Consider the following 27,095-nt stretch of genomic DNA (forward strand, 5'->3'; position numbering starts at 1 on the left):
CAAATTTAATATTTTAAACTGCCTCCGATTCCAACAAGAGCAATTCACACACAACACACAACTTTCTCAATTTTCAATCGCCCCTTCCCCCATCTAAGGCGTATTCCCCCATGTGTTTTTCAGTGTCTCCCTGAAGAGATCAGAGGGGCTTATACATGCAAAACAGACCTGTTCTGGATAGCCTAAGCCTAGAGGAAAGTGGAATATTGCCGCATAACTTGTTTCAATGTGTAGTTCAGAGATGCACATTTAAATGTTTCCATTCCAAATATATGCATATTCAAATACATAGCTGTTTATATTTTGGATATATCCAGGTATGCAGAGCAATATTCTTAAAATACTGGTAATCATATGCCAAAGATTACTGGAAATATTCAGGAATATCTGGATTAGCATTTTAAGGCTCCCCTGCCTGTTTTTCTTTCTTTAAACAGGTCTCCTGGGAAATAGGAGGAAAGAAAGAAGGCGTTCGCTCTCCCACGTAATGAGATCAGATGTCTGCTCAGTCATGACAATTCTCTCTTAAACCTCTATGGCTCTTTGAGAATGGACAAAGAGGATTAAAAGCAGGCCTGGCTGCGGCTGGACTCTACTTCAGCAAGAGATATGTTGTAGTTCTGTGAGGTTCTGTTATTCCATTCTGCCTGTGCCTTGGGTTAATTCTGCAGCCTGCTGTTGTCTGCCTGAGAAGACCTTCATGTTCTATGTCTGGACAGCTTCAGGACTGATTTGCCTACAGTGGATCTTGTCTTTAAATATTATATCAAGTTTTTCCGTGCACTTTTTCTGTGTGTGTTTTTGCCCAAGGGACTATAGTTGCAGAGGGGATCAGCCTTTGTTTTTGTTCTAGTTCTTAAAAAATAGTTTTCATTGGTTTTATTTTGGCCAGTTTTTACACAGTTCATTTGGTTTCTTTGAGTTTTCTTCTTTCACCTTTTAAGAAAAAGAAGTAGGTAAGGATATACAGGTCTGAACAACTGAAAGCTAATTTCCATACATAGTTTCTTGACTCAAATGACCAGAACAATGAAACGTGGCTGACAAAAGGTATGCATAACTATATTTCCATGGACCTGCAAACACATTTCAACAGAACTTGCTGATTAACAGCACCAGTCTAACTCTGCAATTTCTTTCCCTCATATGCGGATATAAAGTGAAAGTGGTTCTCAGTCATGCTTCCTCCTGCCTGCAGACCTTTTACAAAATGGGCTTTCTCTCTAGCAAAAGTCATAGTAGTCAGTATTCAGGATGAACTTACCTTCTAAGATAATAGTTATGGGATTTGGCCTGAATCCTTCACCCCCTGGACAGAGAGTATTATATTCACCTAGACAGAAAACAGCACAAGCATTAATAAAAAGTGAAACTTAGTTCATCTGGTTTCCTCTTTGTCATTTAATAGATTAGTTCATGCAAAGTCTACTAATTATACAACATGAAATTTACCATCTGAATATTAAATGAGACTTTATAGTACAGAACCTTATACTTTTTATCCTAAAACTGAACCTTTATGTTCCTTAGAAAGCTGTGCCGTGCACCATATGAATTGATGCCTATGGGGACAATCACAATCCACAAATGTAATAATTGATAGAATTTTTAAGAATCTAAAATACAATTATCTAAAAGCAGAAAAAAAAGAAAGAAAAAGAAAAAGAAAAAGAAAAAACTTCCTGTCTTCATGATACAGTAGCCATTGGAGAGATGTGGTATTAAAATTATGATGAGGATTATGACATTAACAATAATAATAATGGTATTTTAAATCAGATATGTAAATCATTCATTAATTGGACACCACAAATGATTTAACACAACTGATTAAAAAATAATTTACTTGTTTCACCACTGCAGAAGCAAATGTTAGATTAGTGCTGCAGGACAGCCATGATTGCCAAGGCTCTTGCATGCTTTTCCAGATTCACATCACCCTTCAAACATTACTGACAGGCCACAGGGATGTCAAGCTGATCCACCAAAAATACAACTTTTCTGCAGTATGTTCAGCAGTCCTAACATTCTTTCTGTTTTACACACAGGCTGGATCCAGTGGTTTCCTTCTACAAAGTGAGAGAACTTTTGATGGAAGACTTTTTTAAAAGTGCTCCATCATCAAACAGATGGAGTCATCCTCCAATGGAAGATTCCCTACACAGCACTAGGGAACTTCCAGAATAACCACACAGAAAGTCAACACCTTAAACTCAAAGATGCCGTTTAATTTCTGAGAACCCAGACATATTGCATGATATACAGAACTACTGCATGGATGACTATCAGATTTACTCTTCACAGTATATTATAATTAGTTTTTTAATCACCACCTGAACTATAGAGACATAAAGAGAATAATTTCTTACTGCTATTTACAGGGGGGCAAATCTCACAGGGATTTCCCCAGGCCTTCCCCAGAGAACAGCAGCAGGATGAACGACTGACGCCAACGCCGATTTCAGTGTTGCAGGACAAACTTCCATCTCCTCTTGGTCCATATTTTAGATAACAGTTGCCAACCCGATTATCTACAGAGAAAACATACAAACATAGCTGAGCTATGGGCATTTATAATACATACCATAAATGTAAACATGAAAACCCCCACAATTTTTTATATTAAAACCTGTCTATGAGTTCCAACCCCCTTCAAGGATCGCTGCCTTGTTGTGGCAAAGGGGCTTGCATAGTTCAGTGAAGCTATGAGCTATACCGTGCAGGGTCACCCAAGACGGACAGGTCATAGCTGAGAGCTCTGACAAAAGGTGATCCACTGGAGAAGGAAATGGCAAACCACTCCAGTATCTTTGCCATGAAAACTCTATGGACAGTTCCAATAGGCATAACGATATGACGCCGGAAGATGAGCCCCTCAGGTCGGAAGGTGTCCAATATGCTACTGGGGATGAGCAGACGGCTAGTATGAGTAGCGCCAGAATGAATGAAGCGACTGGGCCAAAGCTGAAAGGACGCTCAGTTGTGGAAGAAACTGGTGGCGAAAAGACAGTCCGATGCTGTAAAGATTTTTATTCCATAGGAACCTGGAACGTCAGATCTATGAATCAAGGCAAGCTGGACGTGGTCAAACAAGAAATGACAAGACTGAACATTGACATTTTAGGAATCAGTGAACTAAAATGGACAGGAATGGGTGAATTTAATTCAGATGACCATCAGGTATACTACTGTGGACAAGAATCTCGCAGAAGAAATGGAGTAGCCTTCATAATCAATAAGAGAGTAGGAAAAGCAGTCTTGGGATACAATCCCCAAAATGACAGAATGATCTCAGTTCGAATCCAAGGCAAACCATTCAACATCACAGTGATCCAGGTCTATGCCCCAACCACTGCTGCTGAAGAGGATGAAGTTGATCAGTTCTATGAAGCCCTACAACACCTTCTAGAAGCAACGCCAAAAAATGATGTGCTTATCATCATGGGGGATTGGAATGTTAAAGTAGGAAGCCAAAAGATAACCGGGATAACAGACAAGTTTGGCCTTGGAGTACAAAATGAAGCAGGGCACAGGCTGGTAGAATTTTGTCAAGAGAATACAATGGTCATAGCAAACACTCTTTTCCAACAACCCAAGAGACAACTCTACACATGGACATCACCAGACGGTCAACACAGAAATCAGATTGACTATGTGCTCTACAGCCAAAGATGGAAAAGTTCTATCCAGTCAATAAAAACAAGACCAGGAGCTGATCGTGGTTCAGATCATGAGCTTCTTGTTGCAAAATTTAGGCTTAAATTGAAGAAAGCAGGGAAAAGCACTAGGCCACTCAGGTATGAACTAAATCATATCCCCGACGAATACACAGTAGAGGTGACAAATAGATTTAAGGAATTAGATCTGATAGACAGAGTGCCTGAAGAACTATGGATGGAGGTTCGCAACATTGTACAAGAGGTAGCAACTAAAACCATCCCAAAGAAAAAGAAATGCAAGAAATCAAAATGGCTGTCTGAGGAAGCTTTACAAATAGCTAAGGAGAGAAGGGAAGTGAAAGGCAAGGGAGAAAGAGAAAGATACACTGAATTGAATGCAGAATTCCAGAGAAAAGCTAGAAGAGATAAGAATGCCTTCTTAAATGAACAGTGCAAACAAATAGAAGAAAAGAATAGAATGGGGAGGACCAGATATCTTTTCAAGAAAATTAGAGATATGAAGAGAACTTTTCATGCAAAGTTGGGTATGATAAGGGACCAAAATGGTAGGGACCTCACAGAAGCAGAAGAGATTAAACAAAGGTGGCAAAATTATACAGAACAACTATACAAGAGCGAGCTTAACATCCCTGGACTACAGTGGGGTAGTTACTGACCTGGAGCCAGACATCCTGGAATGTGAAGTCAAATGGGCCTTAGGAAGTCTGAGCAACAATAAAGCTAGTGGCGGTGACAGCATTCCAGTTGAACTATTCAAAATCTTAAAGGACGATGCAGTAAAAGTGCTACACTCAATATGCCAGAAAATTTGGAAAACTCAACTATGGCCACAGGATTGGAAAAGGTCAGTTTACATTCCAATCCCAAAGAAGGGCAATGCCAAAGAATGTTCAAACTACCGCACCATTGCACTAATTTCTCATGCTAGCAAAGTTATGCTCAAAATCCTACAAGCTAGGCTCCAGCAATATGTGGACCAAGAACTTCCAGAAGTACAGGCAGGATTTCGAAGAGGCAGAGGAACTAGAGATCAAATTGCCAACATACGCTGGATCATGGAGAAAGCTAGGGAGTACCAGAAGAACATATACTTCTGCTTCATTGACTATGGTAAAGCCTTTGATTGTGTGGAGCACAACACATTGCGGCAAGTTCTTAAAGAGATGGGAATACCAGAGCATCTTATTTGTCTCTTGAGAAATTTATATGCAGGTCAAGATGCAACAGTGAGAACTGAACATGGAATCACTGACTGGTTCAAAATTGAGAAAGGAGTTTGGCAAGGCTGTATACTGTCGCCTTGCCTATTTAACTTGTATGCAGAGCACATCATGAGAAATGCGGGATTAGAGGAGTCACGAATTGTGATCAAGATTGCAGGGAGAAATATCAACAACCTCAGATATGCAGATGATACCACTCTAATGGCAGAAAGTGAAGAGGAACTAAAGAGCCTGTTGATGCGGGTGAAGGAGGAGAGTGCAAAAGTTGGCTTGAAACTAAACATCAAGAAAACAAAGATCATGGCATCTGGCCCTCTGAATTCCTGGCAAATAGATGGGGAAGAAATGGAGATAGTGACAGATTTTATTTTCCTGGGCTCCAAGATCACTGCAGATGGGGACTGCAGCAAAGAAATTAAAAGACGCTTGCTCCTGGGGAGGAAAGCTATGGCAAATCTAGACAGCATCCTAAAAAGCAGAGATATCACCCTGCCAACAAAAGTGCGTTTAGTCAAGGCTATGGTCTTCCCAGTTGCAATGTATGGCTGTGAAAGTTGGACCATAAGGAAGGCCGAGCGTCAAAGAATTGAAGCTTTTGAACTCTGGTGCTGGAGAAGACTCTTGCGAGTCCCTTGGACTGCAAGGCGAACAAACCGGTCAGTCCTAGAGGAGATCAACCCTGACTGCTCTTTAGAAGGCCAGATCCTGAAGATGAATCTCAAATACTTTGGCTACCTCATGAGAAGGAAGGACTCCCTGGAGAAGAGCCTAATGCTGGGAGCGATCGAGGGCAAAAGAAGAAGGGGACGACAGAGAATGAGGTGGCTGGATGGAGTCACTGAAGCAGTAGGTGCAAACTTAAATGGACTCCGGGGAATGGTAGAGGACAGGAAGGCCTGGAGGATCATTGTCCATTGGGTCGCGATGGGTCGGACACGACTTCGCACATAACAACAACAATGAGTTCCAATAAATTGTATTGTGAATAGGTTCTTAAACAACTGATCTGTGTAAAGGAAAACCATATACATGGAACACAGGTGGTACTCCAGATCTGTGTGAATGAAATTATATAAGAATAGAATAATAGAGTTAGAAGAACACCCAAAGATCTTTCTGTTTATGTCTCTTTTTTTCCTATCATAAGAGGTTACCAGTTTCCCAAATATCAGTTTTTATAGAACTTTGCATATCATTGGCCACAAGCAAAGAAGCAAGTGCTCTGCAAATAAGTATTCTCAGAGATTAGCATACATTAGTCAAACTACAAGCCACAGGAACAAGCAACCTCCATCCCCATAAAAGTCAGTGCCAACTTCTTCCGAACTTCAAACATGGTGAAGAGAATACTGTATTAAGGGAAGCACTAACTACATCTCTGTGTATAATTATGATAGTTACTTGCCAACCAGAAAAAAGAATATAATGAAATCTCATGCAGAAAACTCTGAGGTAAGTATATCAGAATCCTGTTACATTGATAAATTAATTCCATTTTTTCTTAAACTCATTTAGATTTTGTCTCAGGACACAATTTTGGAATCAGCATTGTTGTATCTGGGTCCAGGACTGTGACCCAACACCCCACTGGTGTTGACATTATGGGCAATTTCAATAAATAAATATATAATAAATAATAACAAGCTGTATAAGCTAATAAATTTGTAAATAAATGATCCCAATTGTAGGATAATGACTACAGTTCAAAAGTTCAGTTGAAGTTATTTATACCTTACTTCTGTTCAAATAATAAATTAAACTTTTTGTGTTTTGATTATTCCTGTGGGTTACAACTCTCTCTCTCTCTCTCTCTCTCTCTCTCTCTCTCTCTCTCTGTGTGTATGAATGAATGAATGATGGCAGTGGGTGATTGGAATAGTGTCTGAGCCCTAACCCCAATAGCTCTGTGTGAGACCTACTATGCACAGTGGCTGCTGCCATTCTGTTGCAGCAGGGTTTTTCCCATGTGCATACAGGGGAGGGACTCCCCTGGCCTATGGTGGCTACCCCGATACAATGGCCCCGCGCACGCAACAGAGCTGTGGAGCTGGCAGGGGCGAGAGGTGTTCCTGCAGGGACACCATAGGTTGGGGGAGAATTATGTACTCCTCCTATTATGCACTAGGCTAGCCTGACCTAGCCCTTGCCTGCCCCTGTGGCAGGACCTGGGAATGCGGAAGAATCTTCCGAGGGCCTGGGTCAGGCCAGGGCTCAGTAGCACCTGGGATGACAGCGACATTGGGCATTTCCCTGAAGCCCTGTCACTGCTGTCTCGGGTGTTCTGCTGTGTGCATAATGGGTCTGAGTGAGGCCTTACAATTAAAGGCAGCTGGACTACTCTGTGATTGTCTCTGGGAGTGAAAGAGTACTTGCGGTGCAAAATGGTCATGGCTCTTTCTGTATATTCTAGTCTAGGTAAGAAAAAGGTAGTTTCAAGAAAAGTTTGAGAGGGCAGTAGGGACTGTGAATAAAGAACAGTCTTCCTCAGTTCATACGAGTAGGGTTTAAACTTGTTGAGAACTTGACTTTTTTATTCCTGTTATGAGAGAGATTGCTTTATGTGCAATCTATATACCTTTTCAGGACAGGAAGGACAGGAAGGCCTGGAGGATCATTGTCCATGGGGTCGCGATGGGTCGGACACGACTTTGCACATAACAACAACAACAAATATACCTTTTCACCTACCATAAAACTTTCTGGCATGATAGCTCCCTTACTTACCAACACAACCGACTCCAGTCGGATTCAGCTGAAAGTCTGGAGGGCAGTTACATTCATATCTTCCAGGAGTATTCACGCAAAAACCATTAACACAATTGATAGGATCAGCACACTCATCAATGTCTAAAAGCAAGAAATATAGAGATAACTGAAACTAAGTTTTAAAGATTTCCTCCAGTTATACAAATCTTCTAGAATATTTTCCCAAACCCAGTTCCAGTTTTCTTTTTCTAATTGGAATTTGGATCATATTTCTGAAAATCTATGAGACATGTATCACATTGGAGTCAAATATTCACTCATCCACAAAGTTTTCTGAGTAATCTTCAGGAAGTTAACCATCTCTCCACCCACTATGCTGCAGATAAAATGGAAAAACCCACTGAACACTATCAGAGGTGTTTGGAAACAAGAGTATGATTCAAATGTGACAAATAAATATAATGTATTATGTGTAAGATATACCTGTACAATTTCCCCCAGTCCTATCAAGTTCATAGCCATCATCACAAATACAGTGAAACATTCCTGGTAAGTTATTGCAAGTACCAAATACACAGATATTCTGGAAGACACATTCATCAATATCTGAAATGATAATCACATAATTAATTAACAGACATCAGTATGATAAACAGTCTGAAATGAATGAATGCATGTTAAAAGATGCTGGCATTAATTTCAAATCTAGATTTCTGGAAGAACATGCTTTCTGTTATCCTGAAGTTTTTGGATCCTCACTAACATTTTGGGATTCTGGATGGGGGAATTCGAGACCATTTTTCAATTCCTCTCCATTTTGGGATTCTGGATGGGGGAATTCGGGACCATTTTTCAATTCCTCTCCATTCTCCCCACCAGAGGGGGGGAGGGACGGAGGTAGAGAAAGCTGGACCTGCTGTTAGCTGGCATATCCCATCTGTTTAGATTTTAAAGGAATTAGAAGCCCTGCCTAATTGCTGAATTGCCATTGGTTGCTTCAGTTCCCTTGGGGCAAATTTTTCATATCACGAGAAACTCCTGTCTGGTCCTAAGATCCCTAATATATCTGAACACTCTGCAGATAGATCCTGTGATCTTTACATAGCAACCAGGTTTAAATTCCACCCCCAGAGAGTCAACAGACAAGGAATCTCCTTAGGAGCCTTGCAACTTGTCAACATCTCCCAGTAATCTGAAACTACTACAGTAGCCCTGCCAAGGTCTTGGGGTGAAAGACAGGAAACAGGCAGAGAAGCAGTGGAGTCTTGGATAACAAGGGAATAATGGAATTGCTAAAGGAAGATGGGGAGATAGCAGAGAAAATCAATGACTTTTTTGCTTCTGTGTTCGCTGTGGAAAGTGTGGGGCATGACCTCATGCTACAGCCCTTATTTTTAGGAAAGGAGTCTGAAGAACTGAGCCAAAATGAGGTGACCAAAGATGAAGTTCTAGACTTTTGGGGTGAAGTGCTGGCAGGCTTACATGTGGATACAGTATGCCCTTCACCCAAACAGAACAGACAAAGATTGTGTTGTCAGTCTGGGTCATCTTCACTCCGCATTCGGAGCACTTCTTGAAGAGTGCTTTCTGAGCGATGACAATGACACCAAAGCCATCACAGATCCAAACAATCTGAACATAATTTATTTTCAGGAATCACTAGAGACTCTAAAGCAAAAGAGGAACTGAGAGTAGAAGGGGTGCTGCTGGGAACAAGCCTCTGACTCCAGTGCACAGCACCCTCTAGAGGCTTTGAGCTAGTAAGACCTATTCAATGGCAGGCCTCCTCATGCACATTCCACATGAGTGTGAATCCGAGCCAGGAGGTAAAATCAGGGGAAGGTCTTGGCCTCTATGCCCTGCTGTTGGCTGTCAAGAGGAACTGGTTGTCTACAATGTGAGACAGAATGCTGGACTAGATAGGCCATTAGTCTGATTCAGCAGAGCTCTGCTTATCTTTTTATGAGTCTTTCCCAGAGTACTGGGATCAGGGATGGAGGAGGACCAGAGCAGATGCAAAGAAGGATCACTCAACAAGCCACTTTGGGTCTCCCTCTCTTCAATATCTCTCATGAAGGAGATAAAGTGTATTGAAGGGAGCCTGGTCTTTAACCAGGGCATCTAGAAGGTGCAGATCCCAGTCTCTTACATAATCTTGCAGAAGTCTAGAAGCTTTGCTGTTTCAACAGGTCCCATTAGACTTGTTGTAGGTGCATTGATTCCTGTGTACTTGATGTTTGCCCTTTTCTGACTCAACTCCTTCCAGTATCTAGCCCACCCTGACTCTTGCTTCCACACTTCCATTAAGTTCTGCTGCTAGTCTGCCAGCCACAGAGCAGATCACTCATTCTAACAGCTGGTAGTCACGTGGACAGATCCCAGGTCCATTAGCAACTGGAAATATTATTTCCTGTGGTTGAGAGGCCATTATTTCCTATGGGTTGTAGAGAGGCAAATTCTACCCATAGGAGATAGTGGAGCCATTACTTCCACCAGCAGGTAAACATGACCTTTGTTCATTAGATTATCAGGTGTTAGTCAGCTAATATGTGATACTCTGGCAAATCATTATCACTACCAATAATGTTACAATAGCCAGAGACAGTTGGGTAGTTCAGAGAAGAAATGAGACTTTAAGAAGTTAGGAAACAAGATATAATTTTCTGAACCTCTGTCCCATTAAGACAGAGAAAGAGAAATTCTAGGGAAGAATTGTAGAAGATAAAATTGTGAAGTAAACAGAAGAATCTAGTAGAAAGCAGAAACAATCTGATAGCATCAAGCTCCAGAACAGACAGGTCCAGAATGGGAGGTGGTACTTCCCAGAAGCTGGGATAAAGACACTATGCATTTGCATGGTGCTGTCTGAGCACATAGAAGTTATAAGGTTTGGGTTTACTCCTGCAGAAAGGAAGCCAATCAAAACAAAGCATAGGCTCTTGGTATAAGGCTATGAAAACATTTTTAATCATAGTTGGTTATGGAAAATAATCCATAGTTGGGAGGAAATTGACTTTTATGTTATGTATGTTTTGCTTGTTCTAGTGAACTGAAGACTGAAACTCTTCTCAGTATTTCTTGTGGCTTCTCTCCTGTCATCCAATCTAAACTCATAACATGAAGTTGGAGTAGTAGTGACTTACCTTGGCAAGATCTACTGTCTGAAGCTGGGGTGAAGCCCATCTCACACTCACAACGGTATCCACTGGGAATATTCAGGCACTGTCCATTCTCACACAGATTAATATTTTCTGCACATTCATCAATATCTGTTGAACATAGTGCTGTCATTAAAATGCTATAACTTCAGGATTTTTTCCTTTTGCTCAAGGTCAATTTTGTTTGCTCAACTTTTGTTTTTCTATATTATTTTTTAATTTTAAATATTGGCTAACAGGAAAACAGTGCAGTTTTTCTAAGCCTGAAAATGAAGTGGGCAATAACTGAAATAAATAAATAAAAAAATAAATAAATAAATAAATAAATAAATAAATAAACAAATAAACAAATAAACAAACAAACAAACAAATAAATAAATAAATAAATAAATAAATAAATTTAAAAAATGACTAAAATAACTCTTTATTTCAAGTCTCTTAGTGGAAATCGGGGCCATTCCGCATGACTTTAATGTAGCAGAAGGCTTGCAAATTGTAAACGCTACTAATTTGCAGTTCCGCAAAACGTCGCACATAATCTGCCACACTCCTGAAACAGTCCCGCAAAAAGCGATTTGTTGTAGCGCTTAAAGGGAAATCGGGAAAAGTGGATTCACCCTCTGAAAAGTGCTACACTCTTGCAAACAATCTGCAACACTAGTGAAAAAGACCTGTGCGTTCCCATTGTTGCGGTTCCAACAAAGTCCCTCCCCCTGGCTCTCTCCTCCGAACTTCCAGCGAAGCAATCAACATTTTTTTTTTCTCGGAGCGAGCAGAAAGCAATGAACCAGCGAGGCTTCATTCACCCAGCGAGGCTTCTCTGGCTACAGTCCCTCCACAGAAGTGCTTTAAAGCTCCCCTAAGTCCCCAAGCACAACACAGCCCCATTTGCAAGTTCCCTTTATTTTTGGCCAAAAATCGCACCCGTGCAGGGGGGGATTTTTTTTTCACTCAGCGGAGCATGGTAACGATGACTCGCCAGCTCACATGCCAGCTAGATGGGTCTCTATGTTAGGAGGAATCAAGGCATATTCATTGTAACGTGTGTTTTTCTTTTCTTTTTTTTTTAAACTGTTCTTAAAGGGAAAGGGGCTTTTCGGGAGCATGATAACAACTGCCCATTGGCTGTTCGTCTGATTGATGGCCAGGGATGGGACAAAGCACAGAAAAAATTGCTTCCTTTCTAGCGATTTTTGTGAGACCGGAAACCTGTGGGAAACGACTGAAACGCTACTGGATTCCACTACAAAGGCAGGTATGTGTAACGCCGAGATTGCACTTTTAAAAATAGTGTTTCTGCTTTCTGGAACCAATTAGCAACATTGGTCCTTGTGCGGAAAGGCCCTCAGTATTTTATCCTTTGTAGAACATATCTTTTTTTTGAAAACTGCAAGGTTATACATAGATGTGATATGAAGGCACAGTGCTCAGGCTTTCAAGAAATGTGGTATCAAGATGTGCCAAAAAGCATTTGAAATCAGAAAACTGTAAGAATACTTCTTTAAATAATGCAATCTGTCACTCTCTGGTTTCAATGTACTGAAATGAGCATATGCCAGTTTGAGTGCATTTACAATTTTTAATCTGAATAATTGAAATTTTATAACTAATGCCAATTCTAAATGGAAAAGCATAACATGTTGGCAAACAAAGCCAATTTTTCAAGTAGTGCTGCAGCCAGGATTAAATTTTTTTTGAGAAATAAAAAAAAAAGTTGTTGAATCTGCCCTGGAATATGAATTTATTCAGTTCATAATGCTTCACTGGACTGGGAGCTGAGTGCCAAGTCTCCAACAATGGCTTCTCTTTCTTGGAAAGACAAGCTGCTGGAAATGTACAAGCCAGAAAGAAGCTCTGGGACATATTATTTTTCTGGGTACCAGGTGGTGATGTCAAACACCCTAGAATATATACCTATGTCCCAGGGCTCTTTTCACTTGGATTGCCAAAGAGCACTTTCATGATAACAGCCCAGGTGGAATGTGCCCTGAAGCACGTGGAGTCTAGGGCATCCTCGTGCATTCCAGACAGTGGCATGGCTTGGGAACCCTGAAACTGTCATTTGAGCATTCCAGGCACAACACAGCAGCACAAGTCTTGCAAAGAAACCTCATGGCTTCTTGCTGTTAGGAAAGGCCTGTGTGTAGTTGTTTTATGGATCATGGATAGATGGAGGGCTTGGGTGTTCCTGGGGAAGAGTGAGGGAAGACTCAATTCTGCTTCTAATGAGGTCATGATGAGTGGGATTAGGATTAGAAAAACTGATTTTGGGGAAACAACTCAGTTTTATGATCCCCATCCTGATTAAAGCTGTGGAGTTAGATGAACTGATACCTGACTGATATAAGAATATGTACAGACTATCTAAGAGAAAGAAAAAATGCTGCTGTTTCCTAGACTGCAATGTACATACTTTGGAAACCAAAACAACAAATAAATGCTAAGTAGTTCTACAAATGGGTTTCTTGACTTCGTAAAAAAAATCCTCACTATAATACTATTTCTCCTTCCCTTGTCCCTGGAGCTCATAAATCTGCTTCTAGAGGAAATAAGTAGACAGCTTAGAATTCCTCCATTAAAAGTCTTAATATTCTCATACCAGAACAAGTGAATCCATCTCCAGTAAATCCTTCTGCACAGATACAGCGATAAGATCCAGGAGCATTTGTGCACTGAGCATTCACACTACACTGGTGAGTTCCATTCGAACATTCATCAAGATCTGCCAAAGAGCAAAGTGATTAGAAAGAAGCTGAGCAAAATCTCACATATGCTCACCAGAAGGTACTGTTGGCACATCCACAATTATCTTTGTTAGATGTGACGCATTAGCAGTCTATTGTGCAAATGAGCCCTCAGTTTTTAGGATATATCTACAGTTAGTATTAGTAGGCACAAAGGCTTTGACTTGGATAGCCCAGGCTAGTTTGATCTCATTAGATCTTGGAAGCTAAGTAGACTGACTAGTATTTGAATAGGAGGCCTCCCAGGAATACCAGGATTGTGAGATGGAGGCAAGCAATGGCAGACCATTTCTGAACATTTCTTCCTTTGAAAACTCTATGAGGTCCGCATAAGTCAGATGTGACTTGATAGCACTTTCCATCAATGCAGTAGGCAAAGAAGAACTTTAGCAATAGACAGTGAACATTGTAGTGAACAAATAGCAATAGACAGTGAACAAAATTATCTCACAGATTTTAAATTATATCGTTATGTTATGTTATGTGGTTCAAATAACAAGATGCCTCTATACCAAGTGAATTGTTTCTGTCAATGTTCTTAGTCCTAACCACTCCCATGCACCTCCAACCCCTTGTTGATTATTGGCATCATTGTCAAACCACTGTTTGTCTTCCCCTCACCCAAAACTGAGTTGGTATAATGACCTCCACTGAGCTGGTTCTGGACTCTGAATCAGAAGCTTCCAAGGAGCCTGAGGAGCCAGAGACATGGCATCCTGGAAACTTTGCATGACCCATGCATGGTGATTTCCTGGCACATCTGCTCCTGAACTGGCAACTGAGGAACCTGGGGTGGGGGATCCTCTAGAACTTGGCTCTAAGGAGCCTGAAAAAGGAGCTTCTCTGCCAGAATTTCCCTTTGTCCAGGACTTAGGCCCCAAGCCCACCAGAATCCACCTCCACCCAGCAGGAACAGCGGAGGCAGAAGGCTTGTGCCAAGATAAGCCAGCAAAGACACAATGCCAGGCTGGCAGTCCATGCTCCATCTCCTGGGCCAGATCATGGTGGATCCTTTGCAGGATTACAAGGTTAGGTGTGGAAATGCTCATACTGTCCTCAGCCTTCATACAGGACTGCATTTCCAGGTATGTACCACTCTGACAACTATGCTCTTTTGAACAGGGCCCACCATGCCCTTCTTTAGGTGTTAGATCAGCTTCCTCTGACCCCTATTTAAGGGATATTTCTGTTATTGTTCTCTATGGAAGAAAACCCCCTAATTTTCAGTTAAGTCACAGCAGTCATCATCCAGAAAAGAACCATATATTGAAAAACGAGCCTGGAAAAAATCAGCCTTACAGCTTTTGAAAGGGCAACAAATTAGATGCCTTCCTGACTTGCTTAGGGAGGCAATTCCACATGGAGCTCTATGAATCCCAGGCTCTAGATGTGACTGGGCTTGTAGAAAAGGAGCCCCATTAGCACTCAGAAGTGAACCAGCAAGCTGGCCTGTAAGGGCAGGAATGACAAGTCCAAAGGACTGAGAATGCCCTGCTGGCTCCAGCTCCTATACAAGCACCCAAATTATAAACTAATAACCAGTTAACTCCAGTTTGTCACTGTGATGAACAATCAGTTTGTACTCACCAATACACTTAATTCCATTTCCAATCCATCCTTCTTTACAGCTACACCTGAAGCTCCCTGGGACGTTGACACATGAGGCTTGCAGGTCACAGTTATGGGCACCGATGTCACATTCATCCACATCTAAGAAAACCAAATTGCACATATTGAAATCAGAGTCTATGATAATCACCTTTGAGTAGCATGATTTCATACTATTTTAATTCTGTAAAAATGGTATATAAAAAATACCATACTCCTGCAATGTCTCGTTCCCTATAAGTTGAAAGATCATGTAAAAGGTTTCTCACCTTGACATAAGATGCTACAGACAACAAACCCTTGCGGCAATTAATGCTGCCTGTGGTGAAAAGTTAATCTGTATTCATTCATTATCATAACATTTCAGAATTAACTTAGCCTAAACACTGAGGACAATGGGGTTAAAAAGTTATAATTGTGTTTATGATTGTACTGTAAATGTACTCATAGTAAAATATTTCAAACATGTAGAACACTAAATCTGATAATAATTCTGTGTATGTCTGGATATATTTTATTTTGCATGGTGGATCTCAACATTTGAAAAAGCTCATGTGAAAGTAACAGCTAGGTTTGAGTCCAGTCGCATCTTAAAGTCCAGTTGCATCTTACAGATTTTCAAAAATATTGTTGATCTCTAAGGTACTATAGGAGGCAAAGCCAGCTGTTCTACTGCAGTCCAACATGACTACCAACTCAAACTATGTGACAAGAAGTATACCACAGTTATTCAAGGTTACTCCTACGTGGTCACAAACAATATGCAACCAAGGATTACTAGGTATGGTGCTGTGTATGCTGGATGAAGTATGTTAATGCTGCTGTTATCTGTAAAGCTGAAAAATATACAGAACTGGTCCACATAACAGACATTATTTCTTAGAAAAATGATTGGGGTTAAATAAAAAGACACATTTGATCCAAGTACAATGTACCTGTGCATCCTGTGGTTCCCTTCTTGACAGAATAGCCTAGCTGGCAATGGCAAATAAAGGATCCTTTGGTGTTCTCACATTCGCCAAACATACAGACATTTGAATTCAGGTCACATTCATTCACATCTGTAAATGCAAGTTATTTGAAAATTCAAACTTTTTTCTAGGAATACAATAATTAATTTTAAAGGACACAGACTATGGTGTACATACTTGATAGATTGCATGGACTGTGAAGGAGGAGAAATCCTATACTCCCTTGGCACCTCCTTCATTTCTCCCTACTTTCCTCTCATCTGCTAAATCCTTCCCCTTTGCCCCCTTCCTTAGCAATCCTCTTCTTTCTCAGAGTTCCCACAATCTTTCTTCAGCAACTGCAAATGCCACTAGGACTTTTGCTTGGTAATGTCTGTGTGTGTGCAGACATTGGGTTAATGCTGTGAGTTTTTTAAAAAAAATTTTAATAACACATTTCTCTGAAAACCTGAGGTTTTTGCTTTGGTATACAGAATTCTGGGATGCCCCTGCTGTGTGGATGTGTTGATTCACACATGGAGCACACCCTTTTGTCTATTTAATATAAGGATGAAAATAAACATGTTTTTCTTGAGAAAAAAAGCATTCAAAAGATGTTTTCTAATAAAATTTAGGCAACATACAGAAAACGTTTAAAAGATTTAAAATGTTAAGCAAATTATTTCACAACTTTTCAAATAATAGTATTAAAATAATTTCCATATTTACATAGAATCATAGAATAACAGAGTTTGAAGGGACCTCCTGGGTCATCTAGTCCAATCCCTTGCACAAAGCAGGACACTCACAACCCTATCGCTCATGCACTGTAACCTGCCACCCCCTTAAGCCTTCACAGAATCAGCCACTCTGTCAGATGGCTACCCAGCCTCTGTTTAAAAATTTCCAAAGATGGAGAACCCACCATCTTCCACTGGGAAACCACTATGTCAGAAACTTCTTCCAGATGTTTAGATGGAATTTCTTTCGAATTCATTTCTTCCCATAGGTTCTGGTCTGTCCCTCTGCGGCAAGAGAGAAGAACTCTGCTCCATCCTCTACATGGCAGCCTTTTAAATACTTGAAGATGGTTATCAGATCCCTTCTCAATCATCTCCTCTCCAGGCTAAACAGACCAAACTCCCCCAACCCTTTCTCATATGCCTTGGTCTCCAAATCCCTCAGCATCTTTGTTGCCCTCCTCTGGACACGCTCCAGTTTGTCTACATCCCTCTTCAACTGTGGTACACAGTACTCCAAGTGAGGCTGAACCAGAGCAGAATAAAGTGGTACCATCCTGATATATTAGTGTTGTATCTATCAGCATTTTAATTACAGAATTGATAAACATGTTAATTTCATTTCTGAAATCTATATCTACATAACTTACCAATGCAGATTTTCATGTCCATAGAAGCCATGAATCCATCATAACAAAGACATCGATATTCTCCTGGAATGTTGGTGCACTGTCCACCATCACAGATTTCTGGATTGTTATCACATTCATCAATATCTGGAATAAATGTATATTACTGCAAAATGTCTAATAGGCAAACTAAGATGATTATGGGGTTGGAGCAATTTCTTTATGAGAAAAAGTAATTTTTTTGGGGGGGGGGAGGGAGACGGAGGGTTTATAAAATTATGCATGGAATGGAGAGAAATGACAGAGAACTTTTTCTCAGTCTTCCAAACTATTAGAACTTGAGGGCAGCCAATTAAACTGATGGGCAGTAAGGTTGAGGCCAGGGCAGGGTCTCAGAGTTACCATAGGAGGATCCCTAGATATGTGCTAGATCAGAACCCTTGCTCCCACCGTAAGAACTCTTTGACCCAGGCGCTGAATGGGGGGGGGGATTAGAATCCATATTGATCGCCATCTAGTTAATAAGGGGTGTTTTAGGGGTGTTTTTATTGTCTTTGTAAACCGCTGCGAGTCTCTAGAGAATGAATCTAAATAAATAAATAAAAGGAAATGCTACTTTACACAGAGAGTGATTAAAATCTGGAATTCACTACCAGAAGATGTAGTGATGGCCACAGGAATAAACAGCTCTAAAAGGGGATTAGACAGATTCATGGAGGAAAAATCTACCAATGGCTACTAGCCATGGTGACTAAAGGGAACCACATTCAGTGGCACTAAGCCTCTGGGTTCCAGAGCCATGAGACAATATTAGGGGAAGGCACCGGCGTCTAAATGCTATTGATGGTTGACCACTGTGTGAAACAAGATGCTGGACTAGAAGGACCATGAGTCGGATCCAACAGGGTTCTTCTTATTTCTTAAGAGGCAGGATCCTATCCTATTTTTTTTTGTAAAAATAAACAGATCCCTTCTTTACAAAGAGAAAACTGTCTAGTTTGGTCCTTAAAGTGTTTCAATTACTGCACACACATTATCCCAGTAACCCTTCATACATAGTGATATGGGTCTGGATTACTTCATTGTAGGTGAGGAGTTTAAAAACAGTAGCCTACAAGGGGCACCTTGTGAATGCTTAGCTAAGGAGATATTTGAACAGAGACTTTCTGTTTTGCAGCTGATGCTCTAAGCTCCTATGATGTATCTGATCTCTGTGTAAGGGATTTAGGCATACTTCTTAGTGCTGTGTTGCTTAACCCATGAGAAAGAAGCTTAACTGCTAGTATTCACTCTCTTACCTGCACATGTCCTCGTATCTGGCATCAGGGCATAACCATCATTACAACTGCATTCGTAGCTGCCTTCTGAATTAGTGCAGAGAGTATCACAGCCTCCATTAACAATCATACATTCATCAATGTCTAGAGAGAGAAGATTTTAAGGGGAGAGGATTTAGCAGTTTGTAAAGCAACTACTTTCTCTGATGTTTCTCTTAACAATATTTTAGAGTGAGTTTCCGTCCCGTATTTTAGTCTTCCTCCTCTCCTCTGTTGCATTAATTTATTTGATTATGTTGAAAATTTAATGACCAAAATAAAAATTAGAACATAAGATAGGTGAGATAATGGTGCTATTTGTAGAGCAGAGGGCTTACAATCATGTGGATTTTAAAGTACCTTGTGATTAATTCATTGTTATGATATCAATATGATCGCATTGAAAAAGTAATGTGGATTCTTAGCCACTGCTGTCAAATGCAGTAGCTTTAGCACCTCTTTGCTTCTCATTGTCTGCTTGGTAGCTGAACTCAGCCTAAGCAAACAGGGGTGTAAGGAAAAGAAGTTTGCAGAATGAACATGGTTCATTTCAAACAAACTGCCTGTAAATCTACCAGTGGGAAAGCACAATCATGCCAAAACCATTTCAGTGAACCAGTTTCAGCAGTTTGCCAGTCAAACTTTTCTGGACAATGCCAGCATTTTATTTTTTTTAAGTAAATTTCTTATTGATGACAATTATATGGTTCTAACATTTGATCATATAGTAGATTCCATCAGATCTCTACACTTTTTAAAGCTGTGCTACATACAAGTACATCTTTCTAATGCTGTCTGTTCTGTAAGTTTGCTATTATAATATACTAGTAAAAAAGCCCATTGTATCCAGAAGACAATGGGCGCTAGCAGGCAGGGACCAGAGCGAGGGACAGAGCAAGGGACAGGCTACCTGAAAGAGGAGGCGGGTGGCGGCTCCTCGGCGTCTCGTGGTTTTTGGTGGGGAGTCCCAGGCGTGGTGCGCTGGGCTGCGGCGGCTCCTCTGCGTTTTTTTGATCTTCTGCGGCTGGGGGGGTGGGTTCTTTCTGCTGCTTCTCGGAGGCCACGCCCGCAGATCGGGCTGTGCCCGGCCGTGCCCGGCCGCGCCCGCGGGGCCGCGCCCGCGGATCGGGCCGCACCCGCGAGCCGCGCCCGCGGATCGGGCCGCGCGGGCGCGGCCTGGCCCTGATTCCCTCTCGGCGGCTGGAGTCTCAGCGGCTGGAGGTTCTCGGCGGCTGGAGTCTTGCCGGGGGCTCCCTCAGGGGCCGGCCTGACACGTCAGGCCGGGAGCAACTGCGAGCCGCAGGCGCTTTGCGCCTGCCGATTGGTCCCTCTGATTGTCTGTCATGAGGAAGGGTCCAATCCGGACCCTTCCTCATCCCGGACACATCCCGCCCCAGAACCCCTTACTATTTTATTTAGTCCGTGGCGCCCGCGGCGCCACGGGCGGTGTACAGATGAAAGAAAAAAGAGAAAAATAGAGAAAAATGTGAAGTGTTTATATATAAAAAATCCTGGATGTCATAGCATCCAATACTTACCAATGCAGCCTTGTCTGTTGGGAGTGCCCTGATACCCAGGATTACAAGAACACTGATATGTACCAATCATGTTCACACATTCGCCATTTCTGCACAGATTATCACTCAGAGAACATTCATTAACATCTGAAAAACAAAAACTGCATTTCACCTTTGGCCATGGTGAAGTTAAAAATGGAGCAATAGATAAGATGATATTCACTAAACATTATACAGTTGAACTTGCATGCAGCCAACTTACCCCCTATCTGATTGGTGTTGGGGCTGTGCTGCCAATAGGGAGATACCACTCTGCCAGTGAGGGCCAATCAGTTCAAACTGCACTATGCCAATTAGAGCCAAGCAGTGCAAATCGCATGCATACAATTCAGTCCCTGCTTGATTGGCCTTCCCTGGGAGTGTGCTGCCAACAGGGAGAGAGCACTCTGCCAATGAGAGCCAATCATGGGGCTTATCTGTCCTCTTCCTGCTGCTTACTGGGTGGAAGAAGTTCTGGCCTCTCTGAATGGCCCTGCTGCTATAATTTGCTCCATTCTCAGTCTCTTCCCACCCTCCAACTCCTCCCAGGCAAGGGAGGGAAGCCAGCTGCTTCCTTTGCCTCCTGTGTTGGACTCAGGATTCAGCTGTCTGCTGGAAGGAAGCACAGATAACCAGTATGTCAAAAACAGAATACCAAGGGATAGACAAAATCTAATGAATGTCTTAGTCCAGTGAGTCAAAGGTTCCTTCAGACAGTCCAAGGAAATCAGCAGAAGGAGGAGTTCACAGGTTGTATCCACAACCCAGACCTCCCAGCCTCAAGTTAATATAGGCTGTCAGAAGCCTCTCAGTTCTCACTCTGTGATAAATCCCAGTCTTCTGCAGTCAACAACTGTCTTGCTAACATGGTGTGGTGCCTTTTAGATTGGAGCTCTCTTCCAGCACATAACTGCATTGCTTAATTGGCTGCAGCTGGAATATGGGCAGAGGAATGAGGTGCTCCTGCAACAACTTTGTCTGAAGCTCCATACCTTCCTGCTGGTCAGAGATCTCTGCCTGTTGAATATTTGGCTGGGCTAAGCTGCCATCGAGGTTCAGTGAAGTTGGGGGCTCCTGGCATGGCTTTTCCTCCAAGGTGTCTTCCCTAACAGTACCTGGATTCACAACACCTCCCCATGGCCCTATAGCTGGCCATCAGAATGCTCTTTGCCTTCCCCACCCAGTGTGGCCCTTGGGATATATAGGGGGATGGGAAGGAGGCAGCACTCCACAGCCTTACCTGCCGAGCTTGCCCTTTGGGAGATGTGGGGTGTATGAAGGAAGCTGCTTCCTCCATGGCCTTCCTTAATGAGCCTGGCCCAACCTTTGGGAGATGTGGGGGGGGGGGAGCAGGAAGAAGACAGCCCATGGACTTCCCTGCCTGGCCTGCCCTTTGGGAGACAGGGATGTGTGGGAAGGAGGTAGCTTGACCCCTTTGGTCTTCCCAGAGCAGCCTGGCCTTTGAGGGAGGTGGGGTGGGTGGGATAGAGGCAAGGCCCATGGCCTTGCCCACCCAACCTGGCCTTTGAGAGATGTGGAGAAAGGGGCAGGAAAAAGGCAGCCCCCCTGCGGCCTTCACTGCCTGGTCCAGCCTTCGGGAAATGTGAGGTGGGTGGGAGGAAGATGTCAGCCACCCCCTACCCCACAGCTTTTCTGGATGGCCTTTCGAAGATGTGGTGGTAGGAAGGTGGGGACACTGGTGACCTATATAGACACTGTAGGAGGGCCAGTGACCTTTCAAAGCAGCTGTGTTCTTCAGGAGAACTGATGTCTTCCTTCCCTCTCCCTCTTTCTTCTCTCTCGTTCATCCTGTCTTTCTCTTTTTCATCTTCTTGAACATTTCCAGGCCTCCACTTGGAATTTGGAAACCCAGCTGGTGCATATGGAGGTGGAGTCAAAAATCAAACCCAGCTCTTGAGATTAAAGTCTGCTACTCTTTAAGCACTTCATCACACTGGATCTCAAGACTGAGCAGGGAGCAGGGGGAGGAGGGCCAGAACCCAGTAAGGTCACAGTGCTAGCTTGAAATTTATTAATTGCTCTGCCAATATATTTGTATTATTCTGATTCATACACTTTATTTCTGGTTTCAGATTTATTCCTACCTTGGCATTCTTTCCAAGCTTACAGTGCTACTTCATTACTCAAAGATCTCTTAGTACTGACATATGAATTACTGTCCCTATTTGAGGATTTCCTGAAACCAAGCAGCACATGAAAGCCAGTAACCAGTAACAGAGTGAGAGGTGGAAGAAGGAAGAGACTATGCTCTAGCAATCTGACTGACGACCTGGGGTCAAACTGAAAAGTGGGACAAATTCCTGCTGAATCTCAGGCACATGTTGTGACCATACATATTAACCAGATGTTTTCAGAAACAAGTAATTCTGAAAGCCTCTACTGAGGGCCATGATACTACAGTATGCATAAATTTCATCCTAAAATACCCAGAAACTTACCCACACAGTCTTCACGTGATGGAGACAATTCATGACCTAGAGGACAATCGCATTGAAAGCTTCCTTCTGTATTCACACACTTGCCACCTCTACAAAGAAGAGGGTTATGTTCACATTCATCTATATCTGGAAAGACAGTACATGAAAAAAAAACATTTTAAATGTACAACTGGAGATAAAGATGCAGTCAGCATCTGGAAACAGAAATCTATGGCTCTTAGAGGCTACTTCATTGTAACAATATCCCCTCCAGAACACATAGTACCAGATTCAATCACTGGTGTCTCTGGATTGAAAAATATAAGGGATCAGTTAGTAGGTGAAGGGAGAGACCTCCTTCTAGGAAACCAGAGAACCACTGCCAATCACAGCAGATAACACTTTGAGAGACCTATGGTCTGACTCAGTTGCCTTGTCACATGACCCATCTGGAAAGAGAGAAAGCAGGCATGACTAAACTGACTCCTCCCCCACCTCTGTGTCACTGCCAACTTGTAAGCACAGCATCTATGCGTGGAGCTCCTTGTACATACTCTCCCAGTGACTGACAGCAGCCCGGATTACAGAGCTACAACATATGCACAGACACTGCTCCACAAGTAAGTGCTGTACTCACAAGCTTGCAACAATGTGAAAACAACATCAGAGCTAGTGTGTTCACACCCATTCTCCCTCTGTGTTCAGTCAATATGCGGTTCTCCTGATGCTGTGTTCAGTCAATATGCGGTTCACATGTACTGAGCTGTCAGAAGGCAGTTTTATGTGTTTAGGTATGCTACTAGCAGGTGCTAATTTTAGGGAATGTGTTTGTGCAGTTTTAAAAGTTCTCAAATGGCTGGTGGCAGGCTTATGAGTACAATGCAACGTACTGGCAGTTACCTATAAAGCTCAGCAAGGTCTTGAACCAGGATACCTGTAGGACAGCCTACTCCTATATGATGCTGTGTGTATGTAGACTTGAACTATAAAAATGCTGATCTTTTTTGCACACCCTTATACAAGACCACTTGCTGAAGCCCAGTCCTCCTATCAGGAGCCAGGTGATTAAGCCTTCCAACTGTTTTCTCCGTTATGGAACTCTCTTCTCACAGAGGCTTGCTTGATGTCAACTTTATAATATTTTGTGAACCAGGCAAAGTTATTTTTTATTCTAGGTATTTTTGAAATTCACCCCTCCCTAATGTCCTTTCACTAGCTCTCTTGATTAAATGCCTCTTAGAGATAACCTTCTGCTTTATTGGTCACTCTGCTTTTAAGACTTTGCTTTTCGTTTTTAATGTGGTGTATTTCAGAGTTACTTTGACTGTTTTTTAAATTCTTGTGCTGTTCATGATTTTGTATGGTTTTTAACTTGTACATTTTAATTTTGTTTGACTGCTGTTTTAGTTTACTGCAGTATTCAGTTTTTTAAATACTTTAGTGTGATTTAAGCTACCTTGTATTAGATTAAGAAACAGTGCAGTGCAAAATTGTTCTAAGTAAATTAAACAAGAAATAAATATATGTGATTGCTGAATACAAGCTCAATCCAAAGAGACCACCATTGTTAATATGGTTTCTAAGTTCCAAAATGTGTGAGTGCTGAAATCTATAGCACTTACCCATGCAGTTCTTCATCATCATGAATCCACTTTCATAACCCTCAAAACATTCACATTCAAAGCTGCCTGGAGTATTGACACAGGTGCCACTTCCACAGAGGTCAGGTGAGATATGGCACTCATCAATGTCTAGAATCCAGATGAAAAGACAAAGAAATTTTATGCTGACCACAGAAAACTTCAAATAAATTAGCTTTTAATTTCCTAAATTCCAAACCAGAGTGGCAATAGCACAGTATTTGAAATCTGCAGGAATCATGATATCTTATTGGAAGATGACATTTGATCTGTCGCGATGGTCAACAGATACATTATAGCTCAAAATATTTCTACTACTGCCTGGTTTCCAGTTCTTTACCTCGGACCCCTGCCTGGACCATGATATAATTTTAAAAGCACAATTCTATCTTTAATACAGAAGCAATCTTTGAATAGAACAGAAGCTATTCTAGCTTGCTCCTTGTGTAAATAATTGATAAAATCTGGGTTAAATCAAGAATATTGGTGTTTATTTCAGAATCACCTGATTCCTGGTTGTCTGTTTCTACTCAGCCCACCCCACCCCACCGTAACTCAGCTAATTCTGCTTCACTAAATTAGCCTACCCCACCAGGATAGCCCGATCTTAGAAACTAATCAGAGCTGACCTCTGCTAGTACTTGGATGGGAGAGCTCCAAGGAATACCAGGTCATCATGAAGAGCCAGGCAATGGCAAACCGCCTCTGCCTTGTCCCCTACCACCTTGGAAATCTAACAGTTCAGAAGTGGAGGATCTTGTCACTTTTAGGCTTTTCGGATTATTTTCTTTTAGCTACTAATTTTTGAAAAATTCTTGACAATAAAAAGTATGTGGAAAAAACACACTTCCATACATACAGTGCAACTGAGAAGAAGAAAAAAAAGGGGGGGGCATGCCATACATTCCTGTTCTTTCCTGTCCTGAGAGCAGTTTGGCATAGTTCCACCTTCTTGTTGAAAGGCAAGGTCAGCCATCTAAATCTACTCATTATTAAAAATATTTATATATATTTAAAATATTTATATCCTACGTTTGCTCCATTAAATCATGGTAGCTTAGAAAACAACATACTGCAGTGTTGACAAAGATAAAGCTGCACATAAGATAAAACACTTAAAAGCAATAACGAGTAAGGGGAAGGAATAAAAAGTAAGAGTTAAAAGACTTTTGAAGTCTGTTGAGGAGCTCTAGAAAAGCTCTCTGTTCTTTGGCCCAAAGACAGGGCCACTCTTGATATGCTGGGAGATGTTCCTAGTAAAATCTGAACATGGATCTTGTCTTCCAACCAGAAAGTGATTCTACCCAAGTTGCAAAGACTGGGCACATAAGATAGAAAAGATCATCCATGGTATTTTCTTTCCTACTTTCTGAATTGCTTTTAAGTTTGACAGCGAGTGCATTTTTGTCAATGCAATCTATATAAAAACACGACATAACTTTAATACATACAGAATAACATTGATCTACACCATACCACCCACACCATATACTACCCCAGCTATTGCAATTTCCATAGCCGAAGAACAAATTTCTTTCTATTTTTAATGTGTAGCTACCACAGTGCACGCATCCATTTCTCATAATTGTAGAAGATGTCAAGTTAAACCCCAATTTCAGCTCTTCTGGATTATACCAGATATTAATTTATTTTGATAGGTTTAATATAGAAATGTCAGTGAAGTTCCTCTCTCTGCACTGATGTTTGGTGCACAACATATATTGGCTAAGGCTTCATAATTGTTGGACCTTATTTGGCTGTCTTTTCAGGATGACAGTAATATTTTACAGCTCATGAAGACAAGAAAAAACAGATTAGACTGTAGCCTGGGGCCAGCTATACAATACAAAGAAGACATAAACAACAGTATTCCAAAGATTTTTTTAGGTAAAGGTAAAGGTATCCCCTGTGCAAGCACCGAGTCATGTCTGACCCTTGGGGTGACGCCCTCTAGCGTTTTCATGGCAGACTCAATACGGCCATTAAAGATTTTTTTAATGGCCACCAATTGCAGAACATGCTTATATGTTTTAGTCACTCCTTTCTACCTGTTATTCTGCTCCAAACTGTTCCCCTCTGAGCTGTTTTCCAACCATTAAGTCCAAAGAAAAGCTAAATGTGTTGCAAGCTAACAACAGGAAAAGGCTTGAGGGGGGAGAACTCCATATCACCCTGAAATCCGGCAGCATTTCTTTATGGATGCCCATTTCAAACGTCAAAAAAAGTTTATATCATGAAAAGTTACACTTACCTGTACAATTTCTCTCCTCCATATCTAAAGCAAATCCATTGTTACACCTACATTTGAAACTTCCTATTGTGTTTCTGCATTTGCCATTTGTGCACATGCCAGGGAACATTTTGCACTCATTTATATCTATAATGGGAAAACATATAACAGTTTGCTTCTATATTTTATGTAATTTAGATGGTTATCTATTATTATAAACAAATGTAAAAGCCAGCATTTTATCTAACTAGAGCAATGTTATCTATTAATGGCGATACACCAGGTATTTCACTATCTTACTAGTCAGTGCTAGAACCAGGATGTTGAACTCAATGGTCCATAGGCCTGATCCAGCATGACTAGTCTTGCTGCAATGGGCAGTACAGAAATCATAAATAATTAATTTCAAAGTATATTAGCATGATAGTGAATGCTAAATCAGATGGTATTGTTCTCTGTGACAGAGAGTTAACAGGA

General features: G+C 41.5%; 1 protein-coding gene across 3 annotated transcripts in view; it reads right to left on the reverse strand.

Moving 5' to 3' along the window:
- The window catches only part of FBN2 (fibrillin 2), a 206,627-nt gene that overhangs the window by 42,169 nt on the left and 137,363 nt on the right, over positions 1 to 27,095 (reverse strand). For all 3 annotated transcript variants that reach the window (XM_077344464.1, XM_077344463.1, XM_077344465.1), the window contains 14 exons: positions 26,640 to 26,765; positions 24,371 to 24,499; positions 22,770 to 22,895; positions 20,293 to 20,418; positions 18,737 to 18,859; positions 17,460 to 17,585; positions 16,055 to 16,180; positions 15,099 to 15,221; positions 13,367 to 13,489; positions 10,753 to 10,878; positions 8,093 to 8,215; positions 7,628 to 7,750; positions 2,370 to 2,531; positions 1,265 to 1,333 (listed from right to left, as the gene is read on the reverse strand). In XM_077344464.1, the coding sequence (XP_077200579.1) occupies positions 1,265 to 1,333; positions 2,370 to 2,531; positions 7,628 to 7,750; positions 8,093 to 8,215; positions 10,753 to 10,878; positions 13,367 to 13,489; positions 15,099 to 15,221; positions 16,055 to 16,180; positions 17,460 to 17,585; positions 18,737 to 18,859; positions 20,293 to 20,418; positions 22,770 to 22,895; positions 24,371 to 24,499; positions 26,640 to 26,765 (1,731 nt within the window). The remainder of the gene's footprint in view (positions 1 to 1,264; positions 1,334 to 2,369; positions 2,532 to 7,627; positions 7,751 to 8,092; positions 8,216 to 10,752; positions 10,879 to 13,366; positions 13,490 to 15,098; positions 15,222 to 16,054; positions 16,181 to 17,459; positions 17,586 to 18,736; positions 18,860 to 20,292; positions 20,419 to 22,769; positions 22,896 to 24,370; positions 24,500 to 26,639; positions 26,766 to 27,095) is intronic.

This window comes from Paroedura picta, chromosome 7 (genome assembly GCF_049243985.1).
Source record: "Paroedura picta isolate Pp20150507F chromosome 7, Ppicta_v3.0, whole genome shotgun sequence".
NCBI classification, from domain to species: domain Eukaryota; kingdom Metazoa; phylum Chordata; class Lepidosauria; order Squamata; family Gekkonidae; genus Paroedura; species Paroedura picta.